The 21120-nt window shown below is 30.3% G+C and overlaps 1 protein-coding gene across 1 annotated transcript; it reads right to left on the bottom strand.

The window, feature by feature from the left end:
* Positions 1–3762: 3762 nt before the first annotated feature.
* Positions 3763–20332, bottom strand: Hdc (histidine decarboxylase). The gene is made up of 16 exons (XM_071724823.1): positions 19899–20332; positions 15408–15440; positions 12194–12480; positions 11531–11788; positions 10682–10825; positions 9455–9521; positions 9162–9324; positions 8015–8085; positions 7715–7734; positions 7420–7518; positions 7056–7276; positions 6734–6837; positions 5489–5659; positions 5019–5095; positions 4793–4910; positions 3763–4723 (listed from the first exon to the last, which is right to left on the bottom strand). Exons 2-16 carry the CDS (start codon positions 15433–15435, stop codon positions 4386–4388), a joined length of 2166 nt encoding a protein of 721 aa, XP_071580924.1. The 5' UTR covers positions 15436–15440; positions 19899–20332; the 3' UTR covers positions 3763–4385.
* Positions 20333–21120: the final 788 nt, after the last annotated feature.

Here is a 21120-nt window from a genome sequence, read left to right as displayed (position 1 = left end):
CTTACCCAAGTATATATTTTGATATGAGCATTGATACGGGCATGCATACCAAATATTTTGATAAATTTTCTGATTTTAATCTTTCAAAAAGAATCCTTTTCCCTGCGATTTTTTCCGTTCTTCCTAAATTTAGTCGCGATACGCCTTATGCGATATATTTTTGCTCATAGAACTTATAGCGTTAGAAAATATTTTACTCGGATTTATACATTTCTTACGTGTCCAATATTTCCTCGACGTTTAAAATTGGAATTATGTATGAGATGGGGTATTGTGGTAAAGAGAAAAAATATGTATAAATATAACGCTTGTTTTCTAGAACATCGTCAAAAAGCTAAAGATATAATAGCGGAAATAAAATTAAACAATCCGTACTTACAAATTATTCTTCTTTAATTGTAATTATGTGTTCAATTTCTTCTCCATTACTGTTATAGATATAAATAATTATATATATAGATTAATGTCACATTATCAATTGTTCACAAATGCAATTCATGATTATACCACTATGCATTTGTTTAACTGATAAAACATCACACGTTAATATTATAACATTTTTAACAGAAGAAAAATCAAATATTTTATTAATCAAAGCGTTGATATTTTTCACGTAGATAACTTCATGTATACCAGTCTTTGTAGCACATTAAAGGAGAGTTAGTGCATATTTGAGATTGTGATATTTATCTTTGCCGAATTTACTCTGATACAACCATCGGACGTGGCTTTATTATGATTAGATTACTCTTTAAAATGTCATAGAACATAGTCGCAGCAATGATTACATTATAAATTTATCAAAAATTATTGACTATACGGTAAATGTTACATCAATTGGTTGATAAAATTACATCGATGTGTGTCCGCGACATAGTGCCGCCGAAACGCACATTATTTTTATTGTGCTGTACCTTTTCTTCAAATTACTTTGTAAAAAGTGTATAACGCTAACTGATGAGAAACATATAACTTAAATTACAATTGTAATACATATTTCATAATACTTTGATTACATATATATGAATGTGATTCCAGTCAATTTCGCAAAACACGTAAAATACAACTCCCCGAGAGAAGGAACGAACTAAATTACAAAATTAATCGGAATTATAGGTTACATGTATTGAAACAGTTAACTAATAATAATAATTTCTCGCTAAAATATTACTATATAGCGTATGTCACAATCTCAAATAATAATAGAATTCGATAAAGTAAAGATGCATTGTTAAAATAAGAAATTCTTAATTTCTAAATGTCACGATACCACCTCATTTAAGAAACCACCATTCTAATATGGATGTTTTCGCAGAATATAATCCGGACGCACCTAGCATGGACCCACGAATGCCATGGAGTAGACATCCGCAACCTGCGCCTGGGATTTACGGCTATTTTCAGCCAATACAACCGGAAGCGAGTCAACTGCAAATTCAACCGCCTATTCAACACAATTATCAAAGGCAGATCGTGCATCAGGGATATCAGGGACAGCAGAACTTTCAGCAAGCGTTGCAAATTCAACCGCCTATTCAACACAATTATCAAAGGCAGATCGTGCATCAGGGATATCAGGGACAGCAGAACTTTCAGCAAGCGTTTCAAAATCAGCATGATGGATGGGGTAAACATCCGCAACCTGCGTCTGGGATTTACGGCAGGGGGCAAAGAGAACTGATCAGTGTGCCGGTTATTCCCCGCACAAATTCGTCGGAAATAACCCACACCCAGAGCAATCCGCTGAAACGCAAACAAACGTTTGACCTTAATCGTCTGGAACCGAAACAGAGAGTAGTGCATATTGCTCTCCCGGCCAATTGCTCTCTGGAACTAAAAAAGGTTCCACAAAGCTTAAACAATATAACACAATTGAATAATCATTTTTCCAAATTCGGTAAAATTGTAAATATCCATGTTAATTTCGGCGGCGATCCTGTGGCAGCGTTGGTTACCTTCCAGCTGCCAACCGAAGCAGAGTCTGCTTACAGAAGCACAAAGGCTGTGTTGAATAATAGATTTATTGAAGTATTTTGGCATAATAACGTCAATAATAATGCAACGGAAACAAGGCCATCTAATATCCCAAGCAGCATTTTGACGTCCGCCCGACGTTAAGATGAACACACTTAACGTTGGTATCCAACGTTTTTGCTACGTCGTTTCAACCCTCTTTTGCACTAATTTGGGGAATCAAATTTAGGTTGTACCAACGTTGGAATCCGACTTATATAAGTTAAATTGAGGTTACATTTTTTCCACCAGTTTTAACGTTGGTGTAAGTAATTTTTGTAAACTTTGATTTTGTACACTCTGCTAGACCTGAGGTTATTTTTTTACAACGTAATATTAGGTGTAGTTTTCGTGCTTCCATTCAAACCATATGACGGCATTGGTGTAATAAATGTATCATAATACGTACTTATCAATTTGGCACAAATAAAATGGCTTTAGAGGAAAAATATAGTTTGCGCCGTCTTTGATACTATTGTAATTTTGCCATAAATACACGAACCCAGCACTGAAAATTTATAACGAAACCCACTTTATTGATAAATGTGGAAATAATAGGTCGAAATTAGACGAAGCCCTTCTAAAATATTCCATAATTTATTAAATATTCTATTAAATAACTAAAATTTTCAAAATGTAGATTTTTTTTTTTTATCAAAATTACTTTTAAAATAAACATGTTGTCAAAACTTTAACAACCAGATATTATATAAATGCTTTAAATTGTTAATAAAGTGCGTTAAAAAATATAAATCTAAATATACTCGAAAATGGCGAATTATTTGCCTTCCTCTTTGAGGAATGAAAATGGCGAAGTCAGCGTTCCACACTATATCCAACTTTACGTAGTAAAAGGTGCGATAAGTCTGAATCTAAACGATAATTATAATAAAAATAAACAAAAGCAAAATTGTGCGACTAACTTGATGATATCTCGAGAAAAATAACGGTTCTAGGGCAGAACTTTTATCCTAATTTCTACTATAATTACTTAAATATTAATTTTAAATAAATTATAGAACAATTAATAATATACAATATGCATATAGTTAATAAATAATAATTTTTAATTAGAGTGTAAAAAATACCCCGGGTAATTGTAAAAATAAACTAGACGACTATTTCCGGGTTAAAAATAAAGAATTATTTTACAATTTTATGACCTTCTGATGTCTGGCAGCGAATCTAAAATAGGAGATTTCTTTTTATCTACACATGTTTTGTATATGTGTCATATCGGGTAACAATCTTTAACACTCGTTATTATTTGGCTGCAGAGTTATTGGATCTTTAATCAGAATCTATATTCACTTGTTTATCTATTTTTTGAAGATAAAAAATCTCTCGCAATCTTTTGTTCTAAATAGATCACAGCTTCTTGAGTTTTATAGTTTCCAAGTTAGGCATGCACTGCCAAAATCTGACATTTCTTTAAAATAACATTTATAATCTTAAAGAAAAATTGGTATCGTCAACTTTTGTCATAGCATTTTCTGTATGTCGTCGAAGAGTATCTCAAATATTCACAGATGAAGTCCATATTCGGTTTCGCACAAATTATTTCTATATAAAATCTTGTGGCGACATTATAGGTCTCCACGATAGAAAAGAACTGTGAAATCCAGAGGATGTAACATATGTATGATAATGTATAATATTTATATACATTTGAATATATTTTTAAGATTTTTTAGAACAAGGCAGAAATAAATTATACGTATAAGTGCGGGTAATTAATACAGCATTAAGCATTTTGTCATATTGTGCATTTATTTAATTTCATACGTTTATCACGTACAAAATATTGCACTCTACACCTTCGTTTTAACAATTACTACAATATTCTTTTAACTACCAACATAAACTACATAAATATTAAAAATAATGCGATTATTAATTATCTGCCAATCTTGTAACACTTTTTTTATTTTTATAAGCTATTAATATAAAGTCAATAATTTGTCAATAGTTTGTAAACAAAGGTAGTTATTTTAATAAACAAAAAACAAATTGTATTTTTAATTAAAAATAAATACATTAATTAATAATTAAATTAATGTATTTATTAAATAAACTTAACAAATAAACTTAACAAATAATATAAATATATGTACTTATTTATAAAAAAAAAGAGCAGAATCAATCTTCTACAATGAGTTTGTAATATTCCACGTCTTTTTGATTTAAAACATTTTTTAACTATAGGTAACGCAATTTATTTGCTAGTCCAAATTAACATTTGACTTAACACGCTAATGACATATCGCAAAAACAATTTTAATTTGACAGAATTAAAATTATTTTAAACACTAAATGGCTTCGAGTGCGTACGTTGTTCAACGTATGAAGAATACGTAATACTTTTGAACTAATTACTGACGTTTGGAATAGTGACCACATTTTCTGCAGAACTCCTTTTTGTCATTGTCTTCCTCATTTCTCTTCAGTGACTTCTTTCTCGCAACTCGAACAGGCTCCAGATCGCCTGTGTAAGGTCGATGTCCAAAAGCAGCTATAGTTTCACTTCTAGGAAAGCCTACATTGGCCGAAGCAATAGTCACCGTGTTGTCGCCGTTATCGTCAGCACCGACGTTAACAAATGAACCGTTCGCCACTATGTAACTCGAGCCACTCTTCGAGACGGATGATTCCTTCTTAATTGTTTCGGAACTATCGGAGTCCTCCCAATTTTTATAAACAATTGATTTACCTGTAAGAAACATAATAATAAATCTTGTAGTGTATTCTTCTTTTGTTATTTAAAGTAATGAAAATGCACCGTTGTCAGATTCATCCGGTGTATCAACATCAGATTCACATAATCCGGCATCTTCATCCTCTTTCATTAATGGTAACTCGGAAGGCGAATCCGAGAGTGGACGGCTGCAAACGTACCCCTAAGAGACAATATTATTGAGTTATTAGATATAATTATATTATATTCCGTGTAAACCAAAGGCATCGAAATATACAAAAATAAAAATTAGCGGTTGGTTTAAACATACCTGAACGAGATCCATGCGAGAATCCAACGAAAATTGCTTGCCCGACATTAATATTCCGCGAATGCGACGACGTATGGCTGAAATTAACATAAAAAATACATTGGCTTTTATAGACTGTTCTATAACTATTATAGTGTGTAATATTTTAATAGAGTATTTCGGAAATTAATTAAAGTCAAGAAACTCTTTGCGTATATAATTATAATAATTAGCTATGTAATGTAACAAATTGATTAATAATTTTAAAATGTTAACCAATTAATTGTGGTCAATTGCCTGTAAATCGTTTACAATTCATCCTTAATTTATTAAAATTTCATAATTTTTTTAACCAAACAACACTAATAATAATAAATAAATTGATATAAATATTTTTTAAATTAAAATAAGGTAATACTTATTCTTTAAATAAACGCTAAATGTATAGTGTTAGATATAATATTAAAATCATGTAATATACAAATCAGTACCTGGACTATCTCTCGCCTCAAGATGAATTTTCCCAAAAGCTTTCATGCATTCTTCAAATACGTCGGCCGTGTCATATATTGCGGCAAAACTTCCGTTTACAATTTTCGGAGACATTGGCGAATTGGCTAATAGTAAGCTCGATCCGAAATTCTCATTCTTCTGTCGCGTATCTGTAAATTATCAAAATTAATTACATATTTCTCACAGCGATATTAAATATGATAAATTAATAAATAAGGAGTCAATATATTTAAAGTTTAATTCGTGCGTTAAACGGTGTCGGAACTTGAAAAAGATATGTAACTCATCACCTTTGAGAAGTGTAATGTGTATATGGAGTAAGCGAGCAATTATGTGTTCATAGTAATCACAAAAAAAATCATTGTGAAATAAAATTATTTATTTAACGGCAATAAATAGCATCTTTATCAAAACTCAATGAAAGCAATAAACATAAATCAATGATCAAACTTAAAAAATGTTACTTTAATAAAATTTAATGTATAAAAGAAAAATTAATTTAACATTATTTAAAATATTGTTAAATATAATTGAATGTTAATTTTAAACGTAGGCTTTCATAAAATTCCAATTTAAATAATAAATAATTAATGCAGTACATATATATATGTATTAGGTACACATATAACGCAGTTAATATAATTAACGTATATTGTTATTGCGATGTGTTAACTTATATAAAAAAATAAAATTATGTATATATTACATAATTAATATTGTGTCCTATTAATTAATAAAAGAAATAATTATTAGAGAGTGCATGTAAATAGTAACAATATTTTGTGTTATAAGTCAAATATAGGTATACATGTATGTAGAAGGTTTTGTACTCTACTGCACATATGTATATTTCATTACATATATTTCATATGTCACAAAATATGATAAATTGAAATCGCATCCACATGATTTTAATTTAGCATATACATATTTTTTTTTTATAGAAAAAAAATTTTTTTTTCTACTTGTGTAAATAATTTAAATTTATCATATTTTTTACAATGTATGAAACATATATAAACAATAAGATGCAACATTTTTCGGACGTATACATATTTTCTATGATACAATAAGTTATCATTTATGCGTTATATATATCTTTAACTTAACGCGAAACTATAATATGCGTTTCTGTAAAAATAGCTTAATGCTATTTTTGTCATTATAGATCGCTATTGTCCATTAAACCGACTGAAGCTGTCTTAGATCCGGTTTGTTATTACCTGCGAGAGGAACTCTAGCTCGTGGTAATTGGGTAGTATCCGAGATTTCACTAGCGGTACTTCGTATTTCTGCCCAATCCTTTAGGATATCTTCATTCGTCGTGCTGAAAATACCAGGTTTTATTTAAGAGATTCATAAAATCCGTAAGTGCATTAGAATGATTGGAGAGAATAACAAATATATTTAAAAAAGTCTCTTCTTGCCCTATCTCTTCTATCCAAAGAATAGAAAATATAGCACAGTTTGAAAAAATTAAATTACTTTAATTTTGAGTTTTTAATATAATTACATAAATATTAAAAAATAAATATAGAGACATACTTTGTTGAGGTAACTGTAAATCTGATAACGTATTTTCCGTGCAAGGCGGCTGGCACGCAATGCAGTCGGCCCCGCGAATTTAGCTTCTTTAGCAAACGTTCTGTCAAGGTATTCTCGCCACGAAGACGAAAAACCACCATGCCGAGATGTCTCGGTGCAGGAATTTCGAAGCGAGCATCTGCCAAGACCAGAGCTTCGAACTTCTGTGCTAGCCTCACGCCCTATGAATATAAATTATGGACTTTTACACATTACGCGTTTAATCTACAAATAAAAGAAACTCTAATTTAAAATATTTCTTTTCTTGTTTCATTAGATTTCACTTTTTGACCAAATATATGCATATTTATTTGATATTATGTACCTCTCGTATATGTTTCTGCAAACCAGTAATTCCATAATTCCTGATAACAAACCACAGTTTTAGAGCACGAAATCTTTTGGATAGAGGAATCTGCCAATGCTGAAATTAACATTAAAACAAAATATATTACTACTAAATCTACATATTTTTCTATTTTAAAATGTAGTGTAACACTAAAAAATTTTATATTTATATAACCAAATAAAAAATATATATATATAATTTTTTTGCTTTGGATAAATTCTTTTACAATCTATTATAAAACATGATATTACAAAATGTATTTATTACTTACCATATAATCGATCGCAAGACCTGTTAAAAAAAAAAGTTTTACATTATTATAAAAAAATGTTTTATACTTTTCTAACTTAGGAATTTTATATTATTTACAGAGATTAGATATGTTAAAATTATATGTAGTCTTTATGTAGATAAATTTTATTATGAAAAAATCTAAGAAATCTTTGAAAATATCTGGGACCTAACTAATATTATAATTAATTAACGTTCGCTAATGATACAATTTTACATAAAAAAACAAACTCTTTAATGATTAATTATTATCAAAGAACCTATTAAATTATAAAATTACCTGAATTTTCGTGCTTCAAATATAGTGGATCGACATTAAAAGTTCTGTGTAGAGCTTGACTGTTCTTTACCCTAAAACAAATATATACCAAAAAAATTTATTAGTTTCTTATCTAATCTGATCTTTATTACGTATTTATTACGTTCGATATACATAGGATCTTTCAGATATATACAGCCTTTTTTTTAGATCTTTGTATTTGCTTATATTTTCTAGAGTATTTTATTAGTCTCAGTTAAAAATTTGGAATTTTTAATACATGTTATTCACGAAAACATGAATAATCTTTTAAGAGAGGTTTACTGAATACAGTTATTTTTGCAACAATAGTAATAATAGATTTTCGATTATATATGTAGATTTTTTAACCTTTTGTAACTCCTGGTAACAATACTGTTACAAACCGGCAAAGTGTCCATCAACATTCTAAATCATGAATTTATCTGTTGTAAATCAATTTAAAATAGTTGTCATATTTTTTATTTTTGATAACCTGAGTTACAAAGGGTTAAACGCGCTTATCAGAGATATAATTATTATTTTGCAATCGTATTTTGTATTCCGCGAATTTCATTACTATTGTAATTTTTATTTACTCAAATAAGGTATATGCTTTACACGAGTCTTGCTTTTTAATTTTAACTAAATAATGCACAAATAAAAGAGAATATTACTCTTAATATATCATAACATAAAATATTTAAAAAATATCATAAAGCATGTTACTTCGTACTATCGACTTTAAACACAATTGAAATAATATTCTGAAAGATTGTGAACTGCGCGCGTTCAATCGTTGGGACGGCCTCGAAAGGAAATTACGGAAGGAATGGAAAAAGATGACCGTACCTCTGCAATCCAACTAATAAAACGAAAATTGGGGCACGATAGATAATCTTGCAAGGCACGTGTCTTACTTTCTTAAAATTAAAATCACGTGCAATTTATAACAATTTTTATAAAAATTGCAAGCTAGTGAGTATTGATTTTTCTTGCGAGTTACGTAAGTTGAATTATTCTAATCAAATTTATATTTATTTATTACGCAATTATTCAAACTATTACTGTTATAAATCGAAGAAACTATTAACTTTTTCATAAAACTATTAACTTATAAGGAGAATTTTAATAATAACTTTGCTCATACCACATGGCTGTACAATCAAAGTGGACCATGAGCCATTTGCTTGGATTGAATGCAATGGAATCAGTAAACTCCACTCCCTGAAGCCATCCGCGAAATTCCGGACATACGAAAGCGCTACCAGCATAGGCCGCATCGACGTGTAACCATAAACCATTTTGTTGGCCTATAATAACATAAAATATTCGCAAACTGTCATAACATTTCGGAACATAGTCCAATAATCTGACGAAGAAATTGTTTTAAAATTGACATTCAAGGTATATTAGTATATTTCAAGTAAATTTGATACTCACATATTGGTCCGATTTCCTTGAGATTATCAAAGGAACACGCACCAGTGGTGCCTAAGGTTGCACACACCTATGTAGATAACAGAGTTGTTTTATATGTATTGGATAAAGAAAAAATTTCTTAAATAATTAATAGATTAAAAATTTTTAGTTTTTATGTTATATACAGAAACAGAAAAAATAGCTAGAGACAGAGATAAAGAAAAGATAAATTAAATTTATTCTAGAATTTAAAAAATTTCTCAAAAAGTTTCTTAAAAAATGCAAATTTCAAATATATTTTTTATAACGTTAAACAACATTCAATATTATAAAAGTGCAGATTTAAAACCATAGAAATGATGTACAAAGCTGTATAGGAAACATATTATAATGAAATTACATTTAATCTATATTTAACAGTAACCCAATTCGTTTCAGATTTAATTTCTCTCATTAATCTTATACATATTGTCATGCTCCTTTGTCTCTTTTTAAAGATAGAGTTTAATTTAAGAAATATTTACGTTATGACATATATTAGCAAATTAAATCAATGCCGAAGAAATTGACTTTTAATTGTGCAATATCTATATTATCGTCATAGAAAACGTATAATTGGCAAAATAAATCCGGGGAATATTATTACATCGCAAAAAATCTCGATTATAAATATTTTTCATTGCGAACAAACTCAAATCAGACTATACGAGGCTCCTATGGGACCAACTAGCGCGACGTCGATCCGGCTTTGCTCGCCGAATCCGTGCGTCTGTTACTACTTGCAGGGAATATATCTATAATTGGCGCACCGGTCCGTCCATACGTATACTTAGACTACTAGCTCTTATTGCCACAACGTTAATAGACGCGGATTTCGTTGTTTGTTCTATATTGTTATTAAATCTGCTATATTACAATTTGTTATGACTTATACTATAGAAGCTAAATATAACAAATTCTTGGCAAAAAATAATATAATAAAATAAGTAATAAAGTTTAGAAAAAAAATACATCAATGGAATCATTCTTTATAGAGAAATAATAAAATACATAATAATGATATATTACTATAGTATGCATAAAAATTCCAATAGTTTGAAAATTATGAGCAAAAGAAATTACGTAATAAAAATTAAGAAGCTGACGATATATTAAATGTATCTAACAATAAGAAAAAATAGACTCAAAAGTGAGTTAAAATATATTAAAATATCCAGATTGTATTTGAGAGAAACAATATTAACTTACGAAGAAAGGAAGCAGACCTTCAGCCCGATCCCGCGTTAATGCTTCAAGTAAAGCATCTCCTCTCATGCTTAATTCACTGTCAGACTCAATATACCGCATTCGAACTAGTCCTATGAGTCCAGCTTTCTCCACACTCGAATGTGCCTGTCGAGCCAATAAAAATATAACAACACAGAAAATTTATAAAAATCTTTAAATTATAAAAACTATTAAAAAAGATTTTATTTATTATTCCTCAAATTTTAATAAACTAATATAACTATTAATATTTGAGAGATGTTAGTTTAAAGATGTAGACTTCGAAAAATAATATCCTATAAATCAGATTCTGAAATTATTCTATTGTTCTTCGAAATCCTATTGTTTTTTGAAATGCTTGGAAATTAATATCTTTGATCTAACATTTTTAACATTAAAATTTCAATAGTTGTATTCATAATATAAATTTATTTTTCAGTGAATTACAAAATCAAACGCTTTCTATTTATTTTCATATTTATTAAAACGTCTACACAATGAAATGGCTTGAAAAAAAAACTTTAGGAGAAATTTATTTTCCAATGCGGATAGTACACATCTCCGTTCATCCATGTAATGCGCTTCAGTGTATTTTAAAAAGCTCTCAAAGGAACGCTGAAAGCTTGAAATTTTTATTCGCCGCAATACGCGCAGTATTTAAGGTTTTCACTTCTATTAGCATTTATTATTTCTGCTCGCTACTTTCGCGATTGCTCCCAGCGGTCGTACATATACTTTTAAATAAAATATCATAGGAATTTGCACTCTTACTTTATCATCTAGATACGTTTGTAAGCTTCTTACTTTCAACAGAAAACAACGGCTACGAACCTGATCCGAGCAGTATGCAACTAGTCGCGAATTGATCTCTGTCGCCAAACAATCAGGATCATTCTCCTGCACGTCCCTGATAGCTCTGGTTCTGGCTGCGAGCAAACACACGAGTGTGGCTTCAGACGCCGTCGTTTGTATGACGCCACCGCCGCCGGAACCGCCCGGTCGATGCAGGAAATCCTCGGGTAGACCGATCATTTTGCCTAACCAATTCATAACGATCGTTTCTAGCTCGGTACAAGCTGGACTGGAAGCCTATAGAAATATACATGTTAAGTTTAAAATCGTATTAAAACAATTATCGCATTAAGACGATTGATTATTTCAATGATTTTTAAAGAAATTGTTTTAATATTAAGTTATACATAATCCTCATCATTAATTAAATAATTAAAACGCATTAATGTGTATATAAAAAGAATTTTAAATTATAAGAACCATAAGTTCCGTGAAAATGTGGGTATTTATTATAAATTATTAAGATACTATATAAAATGTTGTATTTTAATTGCAAATTTTGACAAGCTCTTGATGATATTTATCGGAAACTCTTAACTTATTATTTGCAGAACAACGAAAGACACTATTAAATATTAAACATGTTCAAAAAAAAAATTAAATACTAGCTGTTAAAGATAAATAGGTGAAATTATAACTTACCCACGTGAAACCCAGACAGTTTACTGCGTCGGCCAGCATGTCGCCCAGCAGACTGGCAGGTGAATTCAGGGCCGGAAAGTAGGCGTGCATGTGCGGACTCTGCCAATGCGTCACACCCGGCATAATGCATTTCTCAACGTCGGCGAATATGTCCTCCCAGGGCTCACCGTCCACGGGGGCCGACGCCGGCAGGACATTTCTCAAGTATCCCGGCGAGACCGCTGGGTATACTCGCCGAGAACGGATGTCTCCCAGATAATCGGCGATGTAATCCACCATTTCCTTCCCTGTGCAATTTTCAAATATTTATGATTATTATAGACCATTATGTGCAATATCTAACGAGAATACTACTACAAGATCTGTTCTCTTACAAATTATGCTGCATCTTAATTTACAAATTACTGATTAACTTTTTACAATTAAAAGTAATAAGAGAGAAGTGCCATCTTCGGTCGGGCTGGATTTTGGTAGCCTATTAGTAATATTTTTGTGTAAACTTCGCATACTTTTTTCAACTTGGCAAACTGCGCACCGATTATTTATAATTATTTGTCGATCTTGAAACGTTGGAACAGTAAATCTACATACTTAGATCGATTAATTAACTTAACTTTTGGTTGTTAATAAGTATCCTTTTCAAACCACTATAAAGAATTTATTGCAAAAAATATCATTCCAGTCAAGATTCGAATTTGGCTTGAACCTACTGTAGATTTACTGTTTCAACGGAGAACTGCGTTTCAAATAATCAGCAGTTATTGCTGAGTATACAAAATTTACACAAAAATATTATTAATATTGCTACTAACAAAGGGAGGACCAGGTAGTGCCCTCACCGATTTAAATAAATTTTTAATATGTTGTAGGGTTAACCCCCCACTAATTAATGGTAAAGTGGCACGATGCAATACTCGAGCATTTGCAAGATATTCGCATCGAAATTTACTTATTTAGTCCATTCGCCAGGTCGATTGAGCATTTTTATCGAGGTTGATGGCTTAAGTTAATGTTTTTTGGGTCGTAGAACAAGAATCTGTAAATAGTTTTTTCGTAAGACGATGCAATAAAACATTATTAACAATTTATTTGTTTAAATTGCCCTAGCGATCAAACTATACATCCTATAAAAAAATGAACTCGAGAAAATTTGTTCCTCTTTTCACGACGAACAAAATGGCGTTCGAATTTTTCCAAAATCTTTATTATTGACGGAAATATGTCAATTTTTAGGTAATTACTGCCTACGCGTCGCGGAGTACCCTAGGAGCAAAAAAGGATAAAAAAGGAGCAAAAAAAATAAATCAAATTAAAATTAAAAAAGCAAAACTCGTGTGGTACAATTGAGCGCGAGCGCGCACGCCTAGGGTACTCCGCGACGCGTAGGCAGTAATTACCTAAAAATTGACATATTTCCGTCAATAATGAAGATTTTGGAAAAATTCAAACGCCATTTTGTTCGTCGTGAAAAGAGGAACAAATTTTCTCTAGTTTATTTTTTTATAGGATGTATAGTTTGATCGCTAGGGCAATTTAAACAAATAAATTGTTAATAATTTTTTATTGCATCGACTTACGAAAAAACTATTTACAGATTCTTGTTCTACGACCCAAGAAACATAAAAAAACATTAACTTAAGCCATCAACCTCGATAAAAATGCTCAATCGACCTGGCGAATGGACTAAATAAGTAAATTTCGATGCAAATATCTTGCGAATGCTCGAGTATTGCATCGTGCCACTTTACCATTAATTAGTGGGGGGTTAACCCTACAACATATTAAAAATTTATTTAAATCGGTAAGGGCACTACCTGGTCCTCCCCTTGTAAGATTCAGCCCGACCGAAAATGATACTTCTCTTTATTACTTAATTGAGATTCATATCGGTCCAGATTCATTTATTATTGTTTAATTTTTTACATATTTACGAAAATAACAATTTATAAAAATTGATTATTACAACATAGACTACCAATGTTAATACAAAATAGAAATGAAATGTAACTGAGTGTGTAAATCACAATAATAAATAAACGTAAACTTATCAATTATTCAAATTATTACAGCATAATAATTTGAAAGAATTATATTAATAACCATAAAATAAATTATTGCAAAATTATAATAATTAATTTTATTTAAAAAAAATTATTTTAAACTTTTAGCATTTTTAAAATACTGCTCTTAATTTAATACCTATATCGATATATTTATCATAAAAATGTTATAAATCAGAAAATGCTAACAAAACAAAGAATTAAAAAAGTGTTGTTAAACTAGGATGTAGAAAATAAGTTTGCGAATCCTCTTCGTTCGAAATTTAACACATTTATCTGCAACTAAAAGCCATTAAACAGAAACAAAAGATGCTTTGAGAATCAAGGAGCTTTTCTGTACTAAAGAAAAGACACAATTCACATCTTTTTCAAAGATTAGAACTCCCCCTACTTCATACATGTGAATTCTTTTGTTTGGAAAACGTAATCACTCTTTCTGTCACATGATGTCCCATACAGAAACTGCATTCTGGCAAATAAGAAAATGCATAGTTTTCTAAAATTGTTCGTTCAACAATTGATTCTCTATCAAAATGCTTTACAAACATCCAGAAGAAAGAAAAACAAATTTGTTTTATTTACTGTTACTGGTCACAATTATGAATAAGTGAATAAACCTGTATTGCAATATAGAGCGACACGCATTGCCAATCCTAATTCACCAAGACGAATAGACAGAATAATCGCCTAGAAATGAAATCGTAGAAGAAAAGCGAGTTTCAAAGCCGTAGTCGTAGTACGAAAGCTGGAGATTTAGACTGTAAATGATGTCGCGCATCGGAAACAATATCGCACATATAAAGCCTTTACCAATTCGATCAGTGATCTCTATTTATTGATGCTGTTTCAAGGGACGTACAATCATTGCCGTGGCTTGAACGCAATGGATTCTAATGTGTCAATTTGATTCAGATTTAGGTCAGTTGATTGATATATTTTGTAATACGTTAATCAAATCTTTTAGCTTCAAGACTTTTATAAATATTATTATATCGACTTTTATTTTATAAAATTCATATAAAATTATATAATTTAAATTTTTCTTATATAACGTTATGGAATAGAAATAATCGCTGATGTGTAATTTCGAATAATTATAAATTGTCCAAATTTTATTTAATTTTTTTTTGTTATGTGTCTATACATTCGCTTACCATGTTTGCGGTAATCCTCCAAATTCATTTTATCTGTAACAGATAGTATAAGACAATACAATTATTAATTATTAATTATTAATAGTTTTCTTTCACATACACATTTTTAAAACATATATTTAAGATTTAGAAAAAAATATAGAATAATATTTTCTAATATAATATTGCGTACAATAATGTTATATTAAAAAATCATTTTCTTTGCCTTGCTAAGAGAAATGCTTAAAGGAAAGAATCCTTATTGTTGCAATTGATTGACATCAGTAATCGAGTGGTGCGCAAACAAAAGACTCCACTTCCCACAAAAACCGCTAAATGTCAGATGCGTTCTGTTTTTTAAACTATACGTTGCTTTAGTTTGAAGAAAATGACATGTAACTGCAAGATTTTTATATAATAATAAAAATAACAATCTAATAATAATCTATATTTTAAAATTATGATTTATAATGGTTTCAATAATTCCTTTATGTTTGTTTATTGATCGTACTTTATCAATACCATGTGATGATTCCTTGTCAAGTCACGAGAATTACTATACACTGATCTAAACTCGCTCTTTGATTTAGCACAAATTAATGTTGCAAAGTTGCAGAAATCTAGAGGCAAAATTACACAACTACTTTCCTAATTACTCGATATACATCCGCGGAATTTACTCGCAACGAGGTTTTTACATAGGCACTGCTGAAGCGCGATTACAACACAACGAACGATGTTGACCTAATACAAAAATTCGCGATGCGAGTTCGTCGCTAATTTCTATGGATTCATTATCGATCGCGCGTTGGCGTCACATAAGTCAAGCTTCTTAGTGCAGGCAATCCGGGGGCCGTTAAGATTTTCGTTTGGTGATACCGAACTTCAGCCTTAATTAATAATAATATTAATTGCATCTCGGAATGACGTATAGCAAAAAATAATGTTAAATAATAATAATAATAGTTTAAAGAACGATATAAACTGATATAAACGTTTTTTTTTCGCGCGTGTTTCGATAATACAATAAAATCGAATAAACTCGATAACATAAAAATATTAATAATTTTATCATCAATACACATTAATACACAACTTGATAATATTTTTTTATCGGTTCATTACAATCAAATCAGATTACTTGATTTTAACATCCAAAAATGCCAGAATAATTATTTTAAGTAAACTATTTTTTAAAAATTCTATTTTTTATCAAGTAATAGATCTCATACTAATTATTAATTAAGAAAGAAAGAAATATTTTTGATAGATAGATTTTTGTCCATAACATTTAATCAGAAGAGAAGCCAATCATTATAACGCAATTTGAACATATAACCGTGTGTAAATCTGCTATTACACACAGAGAAAAATCTCTCGGAAAAAGTTAACACAATATTGTAGACCTTATTTTGTCAGATAAGTAACTTTAAATTGTAATGTAATAGAAAATATGAAATACACCGATTAACTACAATTTTGTAGCAAATTTATTTTGTCACATGCAAACACAAAAACTGTGATTCTGTGAAACAAACGTGCGAATTAATATTATAATATTTTACAGTCTTAAACAGTTTGTCAATTGATTTCAGACAATCTGAGAATAATTTTTTAGAACAATTTTTTAGACTCATTTACTACAATTTATCCCTGTCCCTATTTGTACTATTATTTGTAGAAGAGATCTTCACAATTGTACTATCTGATGCTACACTTTTTTCTGAGTGCAATACAGTACGTATTCGGGTTTGTGACATTGTAATCAATTTTAAATATAGAAACGCAATGCGATACAAATTTTATTTTATATAGAATATAATACAATAATGGCAAAAATAGGAAAGCATATATTTTTATCATAATTTTTCAATGATATTATGTGATCACTAAAATCTTTGTACATTTATTGATGTCATAAATACAGAACAATTTAGTATCTTCCCATAATAAATAAATAAATGCACAATTTTAATAGAGAAATTTTATACAACATTATAAAAAAAGTTGTATTTCGGCGATAGATCGAAATCACAGTTTCGACAAAATGATCTTAGCATCAGAGGCGGAAAGAATCGCGAGATGAGCGTAGAACGGAAAATCGAGCTGGTCGCAAGCAGCAGCGATCTAAAGCCAGAATGACGCCCGGCGATATTAAAAGCTCGTCCTTCCTCTGTTTCCGCTTCCGACTTTTGTAATTTCCCGCAGCTTTCACTGCTGCCGAGCGGTTTGCTGAGAAAGATTTATCCGCGACGCCGTCGGCCACCCGCGGATTCTCCATCAGTGATTCGCGATTCAATCGAAGAAAATGTGAGTTAGGCATTTGATAGCGGCATGATAACGGTACTATCAAAACGCGCTGACGATTATCGAGTAATTCGAAGCGTGCTCAAATCAAATCGAGTTTACATCAAATATATTTCATAAATTCATATAGTGTTCCAAAGTTAAACGATCAAACTTTGCAAATATGTTATACAGGTAGAAACAAAAAAAATGTTTTATAAACATTTGCTCAAAAATGTCTTATCAAAATAATTGTAATAAAAATATTAAACATAAAAATATTAATAGATTTTTTGATATATAATAATAAATTTTATATAATAATATAAAAACTCAAGTCGATATTTTTGTAATCTGTTTAGTTTATAGTCATGTCTATACATTATTAAAAATTATTGAATATATAATTTGAATCAATCCCGAAATATCAGTAATACAATTTAAATTATAAAAATGTTATATAAATGGTATGTAAAAATGTTACAAATATTCTCAAACAAAAAATATGCAAATATGACTTATAATTTGTATGACTCGAGCTGTTGTAAGAGAAAGAGAGCGAGAGAGAGAGAGAGTGTGTGTCTTTACAAGCATCAACTTATTGCATTGCTAAAAACAATTATTACACTAGAGTTCAATACAATTGAGACTTTCCTGTTTTAATTAAGCAATTAATATTGTTAATAAAGATAATATTATGTGTTAAAATAATACACACACATAGATGACATCTGTTTTAAATGACGAAAATATTTCGCTAAATTGATGAGCTTGTTCACATGTATAATACGTTTTTTCCATTCGGCATTTAACACTGTTTATCTTGATCGAAACAGACTCTCGGATTCCGCAATTAATTATCCAATTCTACATTCACAGATAAAACCAAATCATCTCCATAAAGATCATAATAAATCAATTTTCTATTATATAAAGTGTCTCAAGTTTTTTCGTACAAACTTTAGTAATATGTTTTCTATAAGCAGAAATAAAAAAAATGTTATATAAAGAGATAGATCATAGATTCTAAAATGCTTTATTAGAAAGTTATAGCAAAAATACGAAATGTGTAAGAAACAATTTTACTTAACTTTGTATTCAAAGTGCTGTCCGCTCGTGTCAATGCACGCTATACATCGATGTAATATTGAATTTATCAACTTAGGAATTTGAATCCGTCAAACGTAATTGCAAATAAACGTTGGTAAATACAAATTTTTATTATCACTTTCAATCAATTCAAATAGTAAACATGATTAGAAAAAACGGGTAAGATTAAAAGTTTTGTTTTTTTATTATTAATTATTAATCCATCATCGTCCATAAAAAAGTGACAGTAAAGAGATACAACACATAAATAAAACAGATATGCTTAATTAAATTTAAAAAAATTAATTAATTAAGGAAAAGCCGTTAAATGATCAGTGTACTGTATTGGGAGGTAGGGGAGTAACGTACTCTGAGTTTGGATACCAACTCGCCCGAGACAGCGCGATCTCGACAGGCGAAGCGGAAAGGTAGCACGTGCTATCTTCGTGCTACCGTTGTGTACCTAGGCGTACCTTGGCGTACACAACAGTCAGAAATAAATCTTGGTTGCCTAATAATATGTAGTTTTGGATGAAATTATTTCAAGTTCGAAAGTAACGGCACGTGGTTTACTAAGGCGATGAGTTGTACATAAATTCACGAATAATGTTATTAGACAACCGAGATTTAGTTCTGATTTCCCTCCCCCTATGTTCAAAGGTTTTTCTTAATTTCGATTGTACATCACACACGGTCTCATTTACTGTAAAAAAATAATTCTGTAATAACTTTATATAAAATTAACAATAAAAATGATTAGCTTGCAGTCAACTTATTTGATACACTTTTGGTTTTGGTACGTTTGTAAACGTAAATGTAGTTTTCTAAATAATCATACTAATATTTAAAAGATGAACATACAAGCTCTTAGAATTCCGTATTTAAAATCTGCAATCATTTTTCTACATTCATTTTCATATAATATCCCCGAACTTTTGATTCGGATAAAATGATATTACTTTCACGTGTAAAAATATATTTTTAATATATGTTATAATATTCACACATGAAAATACTGAGATAGAAAACGCGTTATAATCAACTTGTACTTATATCTAGAGCGCGAAACTAGTCCGCTCTTTGACGAGCGTTAATTTGGTTTGTCTAATTTGTTAATTTAGTTTAATATTGGCTGACCTGATCGCGAGTCCCCACGTCAATCACTCTCGTGACGAATTGAGCCGGAGTCCTGACTTGAAGTCGCAAAATATGCGAGAAATACCGTCGTGGTCACCCGTCGGATGTTCGCTCCCCTTTTCGTCCTCGAAGATATGTCCGCGGCGGAAGCGGATCGGCAGAATGCGTGTCGCTCAACAAGTGGCTGCTTTTATATAGCCGCGCGCTCTGCGTACAATTCCTTTGATAGCGCAAGCGTAACGAGAAAGCCGGGAATGATGAGTCCTGTGACCACGATTTACTGCCCCAAGACACCACCCACTATGGAAAAAATAAGTTTGCACAATCTTAACGATGTTAAAAAAAAAGAAACGTAAAATAAAAATCTGCGTTTAATAATAGTAATATAAAAACGTCGAAATATAAGAAAAATAAGATTTAAACAACAAATATAAAAAATGCTATAATCTCAAAAAATTATACTTTTATTAGCAATATAATGTAATTTACTATAAAAGCTAAATTACTTACTATTACTTCATGAGAAAATTATATATATAATCCGATATTTTTTTTATATATCTTTTTTGCATTATATATAAAAAAGATATTGTATATATAAACATTACAAGTCTTACAATAATATGTAAAATTTTATTTAAAATGTTGTGTTTTGGTAAAGTAGCGACTTTCACGCGAAACGAGGTTTCTCTGCTTTAAAAAAAAGATGTAATATTGGTCGTTTATGCCTCTCAATACTTAAAACTTTTTAGACACAAAAAATAGTCTTTTTTTAAGCAGAGAATACCTCGTTTCGCGTGAAAGTCGCTACTTTACCAAAACACAACATTTAAAGCAGTGAATAAACGAATAAAGTATTCTCTACTTCAGAAGAAAACTTGTTTTGGTAAAGCAGCGACTTTCTCGCAAAATAAAGTATTCTCTGCTTTAACAAAAAGACTTCAATTTATCAACAATTTACTGCTTTAAATGTTGTGTCTTGGTAAAGTAACGACTTTCACGCGAAACGAGATATTCTCTAAAAAAAAAAGACGTAATATTAGTCGTTTATACCTCTCAATACTTAAAATAACTGCTATATTTTCGAAACTTCTTTTGTTAATAACTTTTTAATAAAAAACAAGCGACGGCTAAAATCTTCTGAAGGTCACTCAGGAGGGTGACCTTGACAACATATGTCAAGGTCAAGGTCATCGGAGGGTGGTCCGTATTACTGTATAAT

Source organism: Temnothorax nylanderi, unplaced genomic scaffold (assembly GCF_030848795.1).
Source record: "Temnothorax nylanderi isolate EJ_2023f unplaced genomic scaffold, tnyl_v1.0 TNYL_tig0853_pilon, whole genome shotgun sequence".
Taxonomy (NCBI): domain Eukaryota; kingdom Metazoa; phylum Arthropoda; class Insecta; order Hymenoptera; family Formicidae; genus Temnothorax; species Temnothorax nylanderi.
The sequence above is the reverse complement of the archived record's forward strand: the minus strand, read 5'-3'. Positions and strand labels throughout refer to the sequence as shown.